Consider the following 17,713-nt stretch of genomic DNA (forward strand, 5'->3'; position numbering starts at 1 on the left):
AATTGCTGTAGCTGTGTAATATAGTTTGAAATCATGAAGCATTATATCTCCAGCTTTGTTCTTCTTTCTCAAGAATGCTTTGACTATTTGAGGTTTTTGTGGTTCTATACAAATTTTAGGATTATTTGTTCTATTTCTTTGAAAAATGACATTGGAATTTTGATAGGGATTGCAGTGAATCCGTAGATTGTTTTGGGTAGTATGGACATTTTAACAATATTGATTCAATCCACAAGCACATAATATCTTTCCATTTATTTGTGTCTTCAACAATTTCTTTCATTAATGTCTTAGAGTTTTCAATATACAGGTCTTTCATTTCCTTGGTCAAATATATTCCTAGGTATTTTATTCTTTTCAGTGCAACTGTTAATGAGATTGTTTTCTTTATTTCTCTTTCTGATAGTTTGTTATTAGTATACAGAAATGCAAGAGATTTGTGTGCACTGATCTGTATCCTGCAACTTTACTGAATTGGTTTATTCTAACAGTTTTTTTTTTTTAATGGAGTCTTTAGGATTTTCCATATGTAATATTATGTCATCTGCAACCACTGACAGTTTTATTTCTTCCTTTCCAATTTGGATGCCTTTTACTTCTTTTTCTTGCCTAATTACTCTGGCCGCCTTCTATTAAGTTTGATTTCTCTTTCTCTCAAGGCATTCAAGCCACTGAAAGGCAGAAAGAAGACATTCAGGACCACAATATCATGCCTCCATTTTTTCTCTCTGGAATAATGGAGGCAATAAAACTATATATAATTTTAAAGCAAAATCAATAGGATCCTTACCAATAAACCTTTGTACAGTCTCTGAAAATTCAATTTGAAAAAACATTTTACCAGTCATCCTACATAGGCACTTGGGAAAGTAGCATAAAATAGTCTATATCCTTAGGAAGTTTGGTATGTCAACTATGAAAATGTGCCTCTCAGATATCCCACTGCAGGAAACATTATTGACCAATGGTCCCAGCTGCTGAACTCTCAAAGCTATTCTCTTGTTTGGGGCCAAGCCAAGCTTCTCATGAGCTGTTCCCTGCCAATGACTCAGCATGGCAGACATATTTAATGAAGCTCTTTTCCCAGGAGACACTGGACTCCTCTGATGGTTCAACCTTGCACTGAAAAAAATCCAAAGTAAATAGCAGTTTGTAATACTTCAGAAGCCTAAAATTAAAACCAATAGAACTTAATTATAAGGAGTTTTAAAATTCAGTAAATGTTCTCATAATACATTATTTCATTTGATTCACACAATGTTGGAGTAAAAAGGGAGCACAATACTTATTGAGTTCTTTTTTTTTTTTTCTTCTTTTTTTTTTTTGCGGTACGCGGGCCTCTCCCGTTGCGGAGCACAGGCTCCGGACGCGCAGGCTCAGCGGCCATGGCTCACGGGCCCAGCCGCTCCGCGGCATGTGGGATCTTCCCGGACCGGGGCACGAACCCGTGTCCCCTGCATCGGCAGGCAGACTCTCAACCACTGCGCCACCAGGGAAGCTCCTTATTGAGTTCTTTTATGCACCAAACACTGGACTGGGGCATTGCTGTAATAACAGCATTCCCATTGTACACATGATGAAATTGAAGCTCATAAAGTTAATGGATATACTTAAGCTTACAAAACTAATAGTGGACCAAGGTCTTATTTCTCCTTTGTTGTCTCCAGAATATCATACAGAAAATAATCATATCCCTAAGGACTGAGCCCAGACATTCTCTCTCCTCACTCTCCAAAATGGTATATATTAAAGTAGGGCTCAAATTCTCTATTCACAACAGAACAACAGTGACACTTCACTTCACCCCTACATCCTAACTACAGAACAAATGAAACTAAGCAGGACACCTGAAACCTATGACTTGGTTCAAAGGAGAACTGACATTAATAGTTAATGAAGCTAAGATTACTAATTAATTAAAATGTAGCTTACTGATTTTCAAATTGGAAAAGCCAGCCCCAACAACCATCTGTAGCCTTTGGGATTGATTAATCTTCTCCCTGCTCTAATATCAAAGGTCTCCTACATTAGGTACCTAGCTGGACTCTACCCCTAACACCACAATAGCATTTTCTATCACAAGCACTTTCAAACTGGCCAACTGAAGTTGCTTAATTTTAGTTATTTGCCACAGTATGATGGGTCCAGAAGGAAAAAAGTATTCAAATTGTAAGTAAAACACTACTGAAATGAAACTTGTTACACCAGAAATTCTTTAAAAAAAAAAAAAAGGTTCAGTATCTTAGATATAGTTTTCATGACTACAGTGCAGGGATAATTACTCTTGTTTTCTTTCTATCTCTGACCATTCTTTCTCTTCTTGTTTTTTCACCACAACAAACTGCCTCTCACTGACACCAGCAGGTTAAGCATGTTGGTTTATGTAATTGTGCAAGAAGATCCTATTCCACCTTTTCCTGAAAATACGTAATTATTTAATGCAAAATACATGATTATTTAATCCTAGGTAGCAGCTATGTAAAAATTACAAATGTGAAACTACAGAATTTTAAGTTGTCAGAAAAAATGCCTATTTTATGATAATCAAGAGAAATGAATCGGTCAATACACCAAATTTTATATTTTTGGAAACAGCTAACATTTAGCAAGGAGAACAAAGAATACTTAAGTTTCACAAAGAAAAGGTGATACACTGGAAAGAACTGAGCCTGGTGTCACACAGCCTGCCACGTTATAGCATTTAGCAGAAAAAAATAAAAAGAAAAACAAAATTATATAATAGCAACAGAAGCAATAAAATAAGCTTAATAAGAAATGTCAAAGCCTATATAAGTAAAACTCCTAAAAGATACAAAAGTAAACTTGAACAAATGGAAAGGCATCTCTTATTCCTGGATAAGGTAATTCAGCATCATGGACAGGTTATTTAACTCCCTAAGTTAGTTTATAAAGTTGATGAAATTCCAATTAAAAATATCAATGAGCTTTTTCATGAAGTTAGTCAAACTGATACCAAAGTTCATCGGGAAAAATAAACATCCAAAAATAGCTAGAAAAACATGAAAAAGAAAAGCTACATGGGTGGATTAGCCCTACCAGACACTGAAATATACTATAGAGCTCTATAATTAAAACAATGTGGTACTGACTTAGATATATGCAAATGACCTAGTAGAACAGAATGGAAAGTCCAGAAATAGACCAAATTACCGTGGAAATTCAGCATATAATAACAATAGCATCTCAAATCACTGGAACAAACATAGACTTTTTAATAAATGAGATAAATGATTAATGATTTAGAAAGGATAAAATTAGATCAATAACTCATACCATAAATAGGAATAAACTCCACAAACAGGAACAAACTTCAAATGGATCAGGGATCTAACTGTAAAAAGTGAAAACTTACAAGTGCTAGAAAATATGGATGAATTTCTCTTTAACCTGAGGAAAAGGTTTTCTATAAGATTTTATAAGGAAGAGCCTTTCTAATCACAACTAAAATCCAGATATGATAAAAGTGGACATTAAACACATGAAAGGATTTTAAACTACATTCATAAGATTGTAAATTAAAACTACAATGAGATACCATTTCTCACCTATCAGATTGGCAAAAACTGAAAAAGTAAATCAATGCATGTTGTCAAACCTTGTTGGTAAATAGGCATTCACATATTACTAGAGAGAATGCAAATCTGTACAAGCTCTTATGCAGGGGAATTTAGCAATATCATACAAAACTACATATATGTTTATGTTGTCATTCAGCAGCCCTAGTTCTCTTAATTTATTGTGAAGATACACATCTACTAATAAATACCTATGCACAAAGTTTTTCATAACAGCCCCCTTGGAGATTACAAAATATTGAAAAGTAATTCAATATCCATATATAGAAGAATGGTTGGAATCAACTCTGCAATACTATGAAGCTCTAAAACGGATGAGAAAAATCTCTGAACTGATATGACTTTCAGGAACTATAGTTAACAGAAAAGGAAAGTACAAAAGAGTATCTCTAATACTACACTTTGTGTAAGAAAGAAAAAAAGAGAACTACAGTCTACCCTCTGCATTCATGGATTCCGCAACCAGGGATTCAGCCAAGCTGGGATCAAAAATATTCAGGGGGGGAAAGCTCTGGAAAGTTCCCAAAATCAAAACTTCAATTTGCCACATCAGCAACTATTTACATAGTATTTAAATTGTATTTACAACTATTCACATAGCATCAACAAGGTATTATAAGTATTCTAGAGATGGTTTAAAGTATATGGGAGGATGAGCTTAGGTTACATGGAAATACCACACCATTTTATATACGGAACTAGAGCATCTGCAGATTTTGGTATCCACTGGGTGTCCTGGAACCAGTCCACTGTGGATACCAAGGGATGATTGTACACTTACTGCTCATTTGTGCAAAAGAAACCCAGAAAAAATAAATCACAACATAATGAGGTTGGCTATCTAGAGGGAGTGAGTGGAAACAAGACAGAGGGAATGACATTTGTGTATCTCTGACTTTTAGAACCACATTAGCGTTTCACAGACTGAAAATATAAATTTGTTTAAAAAAGTCAAAAAGAATGGGGATAAAGTTCTACAAAGGGATACATACAAAAACAGATGAACCAAATTGTATTTCAGTTGAAATAACTTAAATATGATAAAGGGAAAAATTAAAATTTTTTTAAAAAGCAAGAAAAAGAAGAACTAACCGAAGTATCTTCTGAACAGAATATACTGGTTTGATACAGCAATGATAAAATATAATAAAGCACTCTGGAGTCAGACGGCTTGGATTCAAATACCTGCCCATCTATCCACTTGCTAACTGTATGACCCTGGACAAGTTAATTTATAATCTCTTTGTGTGTAGGTTTCCTTATCTGAATAATAACAGTACCAATATCACAGGACTAACGGTAAAGCTCCTATAAAACTACTCATGTAAAAGCCTTAGATCACCTGGCATATTTTAAGGATTTGATAAGTATCTGCTATCAGCAACTATTAATTCAAAAACACATTAAGTGTGTGGATATCCTGGAGACACACATAATAAAAATGGAGTCCTTGTCATGAAAAAATTTGGAATTTCCTAGTTTATGAACAATAAGTGTTCAAGGAATCTAGACTAGCAAGATCCATAGGGCTGGCTGGAATCATCTGGGAAATTTCATAAAGGAAGAAACTGACATGGATCTTTATATATGCACACGGTTTAGACAGCAGGAGAATGCAAGTGACAGAACGGAAACTGAACAAAAGCAGAGAGGCCGTAAAAACCAATATATCTCAAAGATAGTGATACATAAGGTTTGTAAAAGCTGAATATCTGGAGATAGGGCAAGACTATAGAAGCTCCCGAATGTACAATTAAAACTGGGCAGGCTTTATTTTCTAGGCTATGAGGAACCCATAGAAGATTTGTGTGTAGGAGAAACAACATGACCAAACTGAACTGTGGGATTATTCTAATGTCGGTATACAGAAAGACTGGAAGTGAGAAGATCAGAGCCAAGAGTCTTACTAGTCGTTAAGCCAAATAATGACAAAGGTCTGGCTAGAATAGCAGTGATGAGAAAAGGAAAGAAGGTATAGCTCAACAAGGCAGTTGGCGGGGTGGGGTGGGGGGAAATCAACCAAATTTGGTAATCACTGGATACGAGGTATGAGAGAATGAAAGAGCCTGAATGACAGGTAAATGAGAAAACCATTAGAAGGAAAGAGCCACAACAAATGGGAGCCAATAGAGAGGATTTCCTTTAAGATTGAAAGTTTAAGTCAGAGTTAGATAAGAAACCTTGCCAATATGAAATAACAGTACCTTCAGACTGGGCAACATGGTACTAGTGCTTGGGAGAGAGAGAACTGAAGACAAAAACTTCAGAATTTTTTTTTTAAATCTCTTTAGAAAGTTCAGGACATTCTGGAGCATACAGACACTAGGCTGTGTGCTATTTCAGAGCAGTGATCACCTCTTTTTTTTTTTTTTAATCCCTCAATGTTTAGCACAGTTCCTAGTACACAGGAGACTCTCAGTAAAATGTTGCAGAGGTAGGAAGAGTAGGGAAGGGAACAGAGTTGCATGGCTTGTTAATGGCAGAGCCTTGATTAGAGCGCAGGTCTCACTGATTCTCCACTATACCATAACGTACAGGTGACCCTGACCATCTATGTACAGGACACCCTAAAGAGACGGTGTAAGAAATAAAAATAAGCTGAACTGTGGGGAGTACTGCTTTCTAGGGGCAGATGAAAGGGAGACATAAGAAGATAGCAAAGAAAGGTCAGTTATGGGGGAAAAAAATGATAGTGTTATATCACTGACTCAAAGGAAATTTTTCAAGAGAGGAAGCATAGTCAACTGTACCAAATGATCATATGCTACAGGTAATGTTTCTCTGGTCTCCTACACCAATGACAACCAAGGCAGAGAAAGGTCACATTTTAAAACAGAAATTAAGAAATTTTAATCTACATTTCACAGCATTTTAAATACATATGTCACTCACAGCAGTTCAAAAAAAAATACTGCAATCTTCAGTAAATTTTATCTCTACATAATACACAATGCGAAATAAAGTCACTACAGTAGTTGAGCTGAATAAAAATTTGTTCAATAAATGAAATTTAAAGCAAAGAGAAACAACTGAAAAAATAATTATTTACATGTATTGACAGCAACAAAATACATGAAATACTGAAGGTCTTACCTTAAATCTCTTGTCCTGTAATACTTTCTTGATGGCAACCAGCTCTCCTGAATCACAAAGTTTGGCTTGATATACCACACCAAATGACCCATTCCCAATCACTTTAGTGTCTGTATAGCTGACTTCTTGTGGCCTGTCTGGACCCTGCCCAGGAGTTGCCACCACTGTGGTCACCTTGCTGCCATCCTTGTCTCCTAAAAGAAATAAGGGATAGATAAATGAGAACTGTAAAGAATTCAACAGAGAAAATTGCCAAAGTATACCAAGTAAACTATATTCTTTACTACAAATTATTTTTAAATGCTCATCTTAGTTTATCACATAGTATTACTTCAACTATTTGTTTCAATTATAAGTAATTATTTTAACCACCATTTATTCAGTCATTCCATAGACCAGACACCATGCTTAGTTTATATATATGACTTCATTTAATGAAAACAACCCCATGAAGTAGACAAAACTGTTCCTATATTAAACATAATGAGAAGAATGTTACATTTGTTCAGTCAAAAGGCGAATGATGGACCCACGAAAGAATCCTTATCTGTCCAACTCTAAAGGCCCTAATTCTTTCCTCAGGGCTTTCTTATTTTACTTGAAAATAAGATAAGTGCAATTGAAAAAGTCTAAATATGCTGACTCTATTCAGACCACTCTCCCTTTAGGAAGGTAAGGCTTTGAGTTTTTGCTTCTCCGTGTCTTATTTCTTCTTCAGAAAATAATGATGCCTTTCCAAGAAACGTCTGATGGGTAAAAGAAATAGCGGAATGTTAAATTTGGGGGTAAGAGATGCAAAACTTAAAAGAAAAATCAAACCCATTCTGAACTGAGCCTCATTCATAACTAGCTCTCCAGCTCTGGGGTCTCTGCCCACTCATGACCATCTCCTTAACTCTTCTGCCTTCTCTCCTCCGCCAGTAACAATCCAAAGACTCTTCAATTCAAGCTCAAGAGCCACCTCCTTCTTGACTAAGCACAGTTCATATCTCGGAATTCTTAAACTATTCTAAACCATTCTATACTACCTAGCACTTAATTTTAAGAAGCTTTAAATTGTTCTTTTAGTGATTCCAGAATACACAAAGATTCTAGGGACTACAATCTTTGTGAAGTAGCAATTATGACTTCGTGCTTGTTCTCTCTTTCCTGACAAATCTAAAACCAATTCTCACTACAATGTAAGTCCTTAGGCTCACTGACTAAACTTCACTTCTTTTTCTTCTCTCTCTTACTCTTCCATTATAGCAATTTTATTTTTAAGATGTTCACTGAATTCATACTAACCTCATAGAAGAAAAATAATGTAATATTTAACCCTAGATACCAAACCAAACAACAACAACAAAAACCTCTGGTCACTATCTTAGTAAAAATTAAAAGGTTTACTCTGTTCTCTTTTGAGCAGTTAGAGAAACTGCTGAGAACTCTTACAGACTATATTCTCCCACTAGTAGGAAATTCTGGGTATACAAGGAACAATGGCTCTTTGAGCCTAAGCATCCTGGAATTTTTATTCAGAAATCACCAAGCTCTTCAGACTGCTCCATCAGAGATCTGAAATAGCAGAGCTGTAAAGAATGGCAAGGTAACACCGGGGGTGACTTGGTATGAGCATTAGTAATGCATGGGACAGTCAGCAGCTAGTGTGCCAAGGAAAAGCATGTCACCATTTGGCACTGCAATTTGCTGACTCAGCAATAAAATAACAGCTGTATAAAATTTCACTGTACAAAAGAACTTTCCGATTGTTTCATCTACTCTAATACTTAAATGGAGGGCCATGTTTACTATGCAAATAAGGAAAGTAAGAGAGATTAACTTGTCCAATATCATAAAGCTTTAAGTAAAAGAACTCTTCATTCACATCAGGCTGCCTCTGCCATTATTTTACAACCTTCCTACTACAGCTGAAAGACCGACTTCATATACCATTACCCACCCCACCGCCCAAGAGGCAGATGTTTCTGAAAATATGATGTAAAAAAGGTCAGTTCCAGAATAATAGTAAGAGAATACATGAATAATCTTTTGTAGTTTTCAGTCCTCAATTATTCATTTATTAATAGCTAAAGAGCTTTTTCCAAAGATACTTTGGCAACATTAGTTTGAAAGTTATCCCAAAGCAAAAGCATATGGAAAACAAAAATATAAAACAATTGATTCTGTGATGTTCAAACAATTTAACTTTTGCTACTAGAAACTGCATAACTTTGGATCTTAACAACAGAGCAGCATTTTAAACACTGCTACCAAGAAACCAAAATCCTCATGAAAAGCTAGAATTCATAACAGACATGCCTCATTAAAAAATAAAAAAAAAAGTCACCACTTTGCCCAATATTGAATTTCCCAGAATGCATGGTATCATGAGCTTCACACCAACTACAATAAAATTGGTCCCTAAAAAATGCCACTGTCTCTCAGGAGCAACAACAGCAAAGCAGTGGGAACAGCTCAGTTTCAGGCACTCTCTTCTGGCCAGAGAACTCCTGGGATCCTCTATTACAACTAAAATTCACTCAGGTGGTATGAATTTCCTATTCTGATTAGAACATAGAATTAAATCCCCTATTCTTTAGCACAGTGGATAAATCTTAAATATATAAACCACAAAAGACTCCTCATAAAGCAATGGAAAGGTGGTATGCAACAGAACAACCACTTTCAATTGAAGGCTGTTAAATACAGAATACAATTTTACAAAGCCCCTTATATGTATCCCAAAATGATATGTGCAGTCTTGTTCTCAGTCTCTCAAACACAGCAACACCTTGTGGTTACATTTTTTTGTCTTCTGAAGTCACTCCTCAGAACAATCGATCCATCCAAAACCCAAAAGGCCACTTTGGGCATATGTAAATATTTAGGAGGTATCTGACACTGACATTCTAATTTTAGTATTTCTTAATGATTCAGAGCTGAGAAAAAGCAACTGTGACCCTTTTTAACTAGGAGGCTTTTAGAGATGTTAATAAGTCATACTACTAAATAAACTGAACAAAGTCAGCAACGGTTATCTATATTAAATCTTCCTTTACCTCCAGAAGAATGTCTCCCGTGTAGAAATAGCAGAAAATTAAAAGTCTACAAAGCCCAGAGAAACCAGCACACCCGGTATGATACAAGGAGGATACAAGGTATTTTTATGAAGCTTTTTAACCTAACAATAGGATTAGTAAGGAAACTAGCTCTGACTATTGTTTCTCATGAAGAGATATAACAGATAGCTATGTTTATGGATGTTCAAAAACAATATAACAGTCTATTGAAAAATATTATTATATAAATTACTTAAAAGAACCAAAAAACCTTATTTTCAGGCATGATTAAGATAGTCTGAAGGGGAAACACTGACCACTGTCAAATTTTCAGGTTTTTAAATTAAACTTCAAATAACTCTTTATCCTAAGTATATGGCTAAGGAACTTCTATTAAAGCAAGATGTCCTCCCCTAAATAAACACAACGGCTTAGAGACATGAAAACAACATAAAAATTAATAAGCAAAAGAAATAAGAAACAAGGAACTGAGGTCCACAGAACATCAGAGTTAGACAAATTCTAAAATAAGCTTATTATTGTCCAGAAATAGGGCCTCTACCCTATGATGTGGAAGCTCTAGCGAGTGTGCAACTGCTCTCATAACTTGGAGCAAAACTATGAAGAAAGAAAGAGAATGCAAACTAAGCAGCTGAATCAGTCAAATCAATCCTAATGTCAACAGCACGATAAAAAATTTTAGGGGCTTCCCTGGTGGCGCAGTGGTTGAGAGTCTGCCTGCCGATGCAGGGGACACGGGTTCGTGCCCTGGTCCAGGAAGATCCCACATGCCGCGGAGCAGCTGGGCCCGTGAGCCATGGCCACTGAGCCTGCGCGTCCGGAGCCTGTGCTCCGCAACGGGAGAGGGCACAACAGTGAGAGGCCCGCGTACGGCAAAAAAAAAAAAAAAAAGGACAGATGTTATACATGAGCTGGCTTTTGGAGATGTTTTCCTGTATATCACTTCTAGAAATGAAAGGAAAACATAGGGTGATAGAGGATAAAGGTGAGACAGAAAAGACTCCCAAGTCCTTGATAGTGCAATAATACCACATTTTCAATCACAGGCAGATACCATGCCAAATGATTAACAAGCATCAATTCTGAAGAACCATAAAATTAATCTTAAGAAAAACAAATCAGTCATTTTTGTCCTTAGAGAGAGGCATAATGGTGTTAATATGGGCTCTGAAGTCAGACCAAGGTTTGAATCACGTATTCTACCACTTAGTATCTATAAAATGTAAATAGCTGCTACTTCATAGGGTTGTTGTAATGATTAAATAACACAGGTTAAGCAGTTTAGTTTTGTTTTGTTTTTTAAGTACATGCCATATAGTGAGTGCTCAATAAATTATAGTTTCTCTGAAGAATTATTGGTAGTGGGAATTGAAAAAAAAAATTCTTCTGCTATGCTCTTTTACCACCAGGTACATGCCCTACTACAGTGCTGATCACAATGTTCTATAATTATTAAGAGTCCGAGCCCCCCACTTGACTATGAGCTCTTAGGAAAGCCAGACATTACCTAAATCATTTAGATTTATTTCCCTAGTACTTATTAGCAGAGGGTTCAGCACAATGCAGGTGGCCCAGCAAATGTCTGCTCTTGAATTTATATAAAAATCACTCGAGCAGAATTATTAGGATTTGGGAAATGACTACTTCCTGCTAAACAGTTAGTAGTGTTTTAACTTCTTGCACTTGCCATTGATCAGATACAAATCCCTAGGGATAAGGTATATAGAAACCTTAAAAATAGCAAAACAGAATGGAAGGTTTACTAAAAACATGGCAACAACAAGCAGCCAAAACAAATAACACAATTTGCCACATGTGTATCTATTTACAGGTAGGAGAATTACTCTGTTCATAACCCTTTTCCAAGTAATTTTGGTTTCTTCAGAGCATCAATATGCAGCAATGGATAAGAACTGGGCAAGGGACATCTCTGAGGTCTGAAGCTCAATTTACATCAATACATATATAAGTATATTCCTTGAGTACTATTTTACAGTTTGGAAGCACCACTCACAGTGGACGTAAGAGTCACCTGGGAGAGTTTACTAAGAATGAAGATTCTAGAACTTCACCACTAGAAAGACTCAGTAAATCTGCAGTAGGGCAGAAACTGTATTTTTTTTTTTTTTTTTGCGGTACGCGGGCCTCTCACTGTTGTGCCCTCTCCCGTTGCGGAGCACAGGCTCCGGACGCGCAGGCTCAGCGGCCATGGCTCACGGGCCCAGCCGCTCCGCGGCATGTGGGATCCTCCCGGACCGGGGCACGAACCCGCGTCCCCTGCATCGGCAGGCGGACTCTCAACCACTGCGCCACCAGGGAAGCCCGAAACTGTATTTTTAATAAGCCCCCCGCCCCAATGATTCTTAATGCAGTTCTAGCAACCACTGTTTTGTTTTTTTTTTTTTTTGGCTGAGTTGGGTCTTTGTTGCTGAGCACGGCTTTCTCTAGTTGCGGCGAGTGGGGGCTACTCTTCAGCATGGTGCGCGGGCTTCTCATTGCGGTGGCTTCTCTTGTTGCACAGCACGGGCTCTAGGCATGCGGGCTTTAGTAGCTGTGGCTCGCGGGGCTCTAGAATGCAGACTCAGTTGTGGCGCACGCGCTTAGTTGCTCCGCGGCATGTGGGATCTTCCCGGACCAGGGCTCGAACACGTGTCCCCTGCATTGACAGGCAGATTCTTTTTTTTTTTTTTTTTTCCGCTGTACGCCGGTCTCTCACTGTTGTAGCCTCTCCCGTTGCAGAGCACAGGCTCTGGACGCGCAGGCTCAGCGGCCATGGCTCACGGGCCTAGCCGCTCCGCGGCATGTGGGATCTTCCCGGACCGGGGCACGAACCCGTGTCCCCTGCATCGGCAGGCGGACTCTCAACCACTGCGCCACCAGGGAAGCCCGGCAGGGGGATTCTTAACCACTGTGCCACCAGGGAAGCCCCTAGCTACCATATTGTGAGAAAGAACCATAATACCATTTAATTCGTACAACTTTGTGATGTACTCAGATAATCATTGAACAAATGGGAGAAACTAGGATGTTTGAAAGGTTCATTGGTAATTTGCCCAAAGTAACCCCTTCAATAAAGTGTACCCACAGGATTCAGACCTATCCATTTACTCTAAAACCTGTACCCTACTACTTTGCTTAAGACTATGCCATGAAAATAACACACAGGGGTTAAGGTACTAAAATCAACCTTCTATTTTCAGCAAAACTGAAAATTTTAAATACTTAACAGAAGATTCTGATGCAAAACTCTTACTTCAAGTTATCTATACTCCTTTTGAACTAATTTTAATTTACTCAAATTTTAAATCTTCTCTTAAAACCCAAATTTTACTTTAAACCAAAAACCAGAATGAACCATGCTAATTTTCAACAGTCTGAATTTAAATATTATTTTATTCATGAACTATGAACTGGAATCAAGCACATTTTTTCCTTTTTTCTAACTCAAGTGAACTGGAATAAAATTAAACCAAACCCAAAATTAATAAACATTTTACTTGGTCTTAAGCCTTCACTTGAAACAGTATCAAGATGTATCAATATTTTAGAAACAGGTTTATTTCCCATGGAAGTCTAAAAGGCTTGCAGCATGTGTCTAAAGAGCTTTGGCTTTTAGGAATTAACATTAGAATCTTTAAGTCTTAAACATGCTTATCTGCTTGATTTACAAAAAGTGACCAATTTGGGGCAGGGAGAAAGTAGACAAATACATTAAAATCTTTCTTAATGAGGAAGTTTACCATATTACCAAAGAAACAGTATACCATACATGGGTGGGAAGAGTAAACGGTAAACACTTAAACTAAAGAAACAAATAATTACTTTAAAAAACACAATGACTCACTGAGCAGTGATCACACTTCTGGCAACTTCAGTATTGAACAGCTGTGAATCCAGAAGAAAGCCAAAAAATAGCTCTCACAAAGCTGATATAATTTATTCTAGTCTTTAGTGAGCGTAATATTAAAATCAGCACTCTATAATTTCTTTTTAATGGATTACGTCTGTTCTTGGCCTGACACACATCCCGTCAATGCTCAATATTACCTTCTGACAACCCAAAACCCTGACTCAGTCTTGCTTTCTCCTGAACTACGCACCAAAGTTATCTCCACCCCTAAATCCAAACTGCTTTTCCAACAGCACAGCATACAAATTTACAAGTGTTTTTATATGCATTTTAAAGAAGTTATTAACCTAAAATTTTATGCTATATTTCAAACAGCAGTAAAGGAAAGAGGGGAAGGACAGGATCTGTTTTCTCCCAGAAGACTTGGTTACTCTAGGTTGGTCCCATGTGCTTTATCAATTACAATTTAACAACTATATCCAATCCATGAGGGCAACAATCAAGTTTATCACACGTTTATTGCTGTAACCCATTTTATGCCTATGCACGTAGCAGGCTGTAAAATATTTGCTCATTTATAAGTGAACAGCTTCCTATAGGATTCCACTAAACTTTGAAATCTGCTAAAATTCTTAAAGTCACTACAACAAGTACCTCTAATTCCTCCTCTAAAATGATACAAGACTCTGTAATCTCTCAAAAGGACTGGGTCACTCAGTAGACTGAGAAGAAAATGCAAAGACAAATTCAGTGGTTTGACAATTTTCCCTGGGACCAACCATGATCACCACACATCATCTTCACCAATAACATATTTGTGGAGCACTTGATAGTTTATGAACATGTTTAGACCCATAACCACACTTTATCCAGGCAACAGTCCTATGGGGGAGGTAGAACCAATAATGAACTGTAGAACTGAAGCTCAAAAGATAAGCAAAATTGCCCAGGTCGTCCAATTCCCAAGTTTAACACACTTTCCAATGCCTATAAAAATGGAAGCAAACCAAGCCATTTATTTCTATTCCAAAATAAATCCATAAAAATAACTCAGCCAACAGTACCACTTAAGCATCCTCACACATTTTTAAAATTTTTATTTATTTAGTTATTTATTTGTGGCTTCGTTTGGGTCTTCATTGCTGCACGCAGGCTTCAGTAGTTGCAGCATGTGCGCTCTAGAGCACAGGCTCAGTAGTTGCGGGGCACAGGCTTAGTTGCTCTGCGACATGTGGGATCTTCCCGGACCAGGGCTCGAAGCCGTGTCCCCTGCACTGGCTGGCGGATTCTTAACCACTGCGCCACCAGGGAAGTCCCCTCACACATTTTAATATAAACTGCAAAAATATTTTCAATAAAAAATTGCTTCGTTTTGCCTGAGACATAAGGCTACCTGATACATAAGGCTATCTAAAATGAGTAAAATGAGAGTCAGAATTCCTCTGAGGAAAATCAAATCAGTGACCTGATAGCAAAAATTTAAGTACTTGAACAGATTCATCACAATACAAAATAATAATCCACTGGTTAACGACAGCTGCTACTTTTGCAGGAACAGAAGAAACATTTCCTGCCTTTTTTTTTTTGGTGGGGGCACGTCTGCAGGGGCGGGGGGTTTGTGTGGTTTATTCTAAATAAGAAACCTACTGGGGACAGAAAAAGCAGGGAAGCATGATTTTTCTAATCAAGAAACAAAAAAGAAATATGAAGACTAAATCTCTCTACATTACACAGTTTTAGGAATCTCCTATTGATCTGGCTGAATTACAATATTTCCCTTTTTTTTAAGTTTTAAAAATACTGATTTATTAATTCATTTAATAATAACAGAAATAACAAAAATAAACCCATTACATGTTAACATAATTAACATACAATATTTCACTTTTCATAAATGTAAAGATAACAGCATATTTGCTTAATAATGATAATTGTATTTATTTTAAAAAATACCCCCAAATCTATGTAATATTTGGTGGTAGATGCTGTCCCACATCATGAAAAACCAACTCTGAAATATGTGCAAATATAAATACCAAATTAGCACACTGTTCCTCATTCCCAGTTCTAAACAGCTTCCAAAGGTACCCAGCACCAGTTACTGACCAACACAAGGTTGTCTAACTCAACACACTTTCTTATTATCACCTTCTCTCTCCCAGAACAGGAATCATTCACATTGTTATACTCTCCCCCCACTCCCTTACACTTGCACTATTCTTATGTCAATTAAATCCACCTCAGACAACAGACATCCTAGGTTACTTCACCTTCTGTCTGTTTGTTTTCAAGTTGTAGTTACCAAAAGAAACTTTCTCTCCCTTTCTTTTCCCTATCACTTCATTCCACTCAAGAACTAAAAAAACAACCTTAACCACAGCTGGTAAGCAAAAGGATAGCACTTCTGCTCTTACACCAGTATCAAGAGAAAGTAAAGCCATGAGTTAAAAAGCCAATCCCATCCATCTGTTAAGCTCCTGAAAGTACCCAGAAAGATGTCAGTTTCCCATAGTCTCTATCTACTTCTCATCTCCCTCAGATTAAATCCCTTTATCAATCTAGTAGTACCAGCATTTGGAAGAATTTTTCAAAACTAATTTTTAGGGGGGGGTTTAGTTTTACTAAAATAATATTATAATATGATATTATATTATCAGTAATAATATAATATAGAGAATATTATTATTCTCTATTATTTTTCACTATAGTATGTAGATATCTGAGCTAATTATGGCTTAGTTAGGCTTTTGTAGGATAGCCTGGGAAGCTAATTATTTTTATTTCACATATTTACAAAACTTTCAGTGAAAAAGTATGTTTTGAGTTCCAAAACAACTGATGAACTTTTAAAACACAATCTGTTTACAGGCTAAGACTATTCTGTATAATCTGGGAGGAAAATAAACATAAAATGTTACAGTTTAACTTGTTAAACTGTTAAAGTGGAAATGAGATAGGGTACCTCCTAAGAACTTTACAAGAATCTCTTTAACTATGAAAAATAAAATAACCAGGTAATAAGAGTTCTGTCAATTCCATTTCCATAAGGAACACCATACACTTTCAAATAGTGGTTAATTAATTTTTAGATTACATTTATAACTACATGAGTGATAACACTACGTTTATAGTTAATAAATATGCCTAAGAGAAAAATATATTAAATAGCATTGTCCCAACTGATGCTAATCCTTTGGAATCAAATCCATATTGGTTTTCATATTTACCCCTTTCTTCCTTCCTCCAAAAGCTGACAACATTCCCCAGTACTCTGCCCACAAAAATGGACTTTAGAGAACAGAACAATGCCATTTAAATAGGACAAGTCCCAGGACCATCTTTCCATGGAGGAAGAGTAATGACAGATCAACTGGGTCAATTCACAAAGCAGAGTCCACTCTGCATTTCTCCTCACAAAGCTCTGCTACAAGAGAAGCTAACTGGGCTCTGTTAAATAAAGAGCATTGAAATGACACAGTCTTACACTCACAGTGGGACTATAATAAGAGTTGGCTTCAATTGCCACTGCCTAAGAAGTATGGCTGATCCTCTTACTAGTGGGTCACAGAAGAGCATGCTGGGACACCCCCATGCCAGGGTAGAGTAATTCTCACACTGCTGACTCATAACTTATAATGTAAGAAGCCTAAGAGGACTTAAAGAAAAAGAACTCTCGTCCTTGGGAAACACCTACCTTGCTAACCTTGCCTTTTCAGATGGTCTCTGTCATCTCCTACTGTTACCTACATGATCCAATGATAAACCAGGACAGGACCAGCGTAAGCCTATTAACAGTGACTGCTGGCTAAGTTCCTTTTTTATACCATACCCCCACAATCTACAGAAGCACTGGAACACATACTCTAAAGTCAATGGGAAAGTGAGTACCATTTAAAATGAGAACAAGAGAGACAGAAATGCAATCCTATACTTCAAGTACTTGTATTTTAATAAATCATCTGTGTGTGGCTTTATAAAATATTCTCATATGTGTTTGTGTTACATACAACCTTTCTAGTTTGTAAGTATTCTCTCACATTAATGGCACACAGTAGGCTAACTGTAGAAAGTTTCAAAAATCTTGAGAACAGAAAAAGAAGATGCAGTTGAAT

The 17,713-nt window shown here is 36.9% G+C and overlaps 1 protein-coding gene across 3 annotated transcripts in view; it reads right to left on the minus strand.

The window, feature by feature from the left end:
- Positions 1–17,713, minus strand: part of GSK3B (glycogen synthase kinase 3 beta) — a 196,093-nt gene that overhangs the window by 120,474 nt on the left and 57,906 nt on the right. For all 3 annotated transcript variants that reach the window (XM_082839847.1, XM_082839848.1, XM_082839849.1), the window contains exon 2: positions 6,690–6,883. In XM_082839847.1, coding sequence (XP_082695973.1) covers positions 6,690–6,883 — 194 coding nt within the window. The remainder of the gene's footprint in view (positions 1–6,689; positions 6,884–17,713) is intronic.

This window comes from Leucopleurus acutus, assembly GCF_964270905.1.
Source record: "Leucopleurus acutus genome assembly, chromosome: 5".
Taxonomy (NCBI): Eukaryota; Metazoa; Chordata; class Mammalia; order Artiodactyla; family Delphinidae; genus Leucopleurus; species Leucopleurus acutus.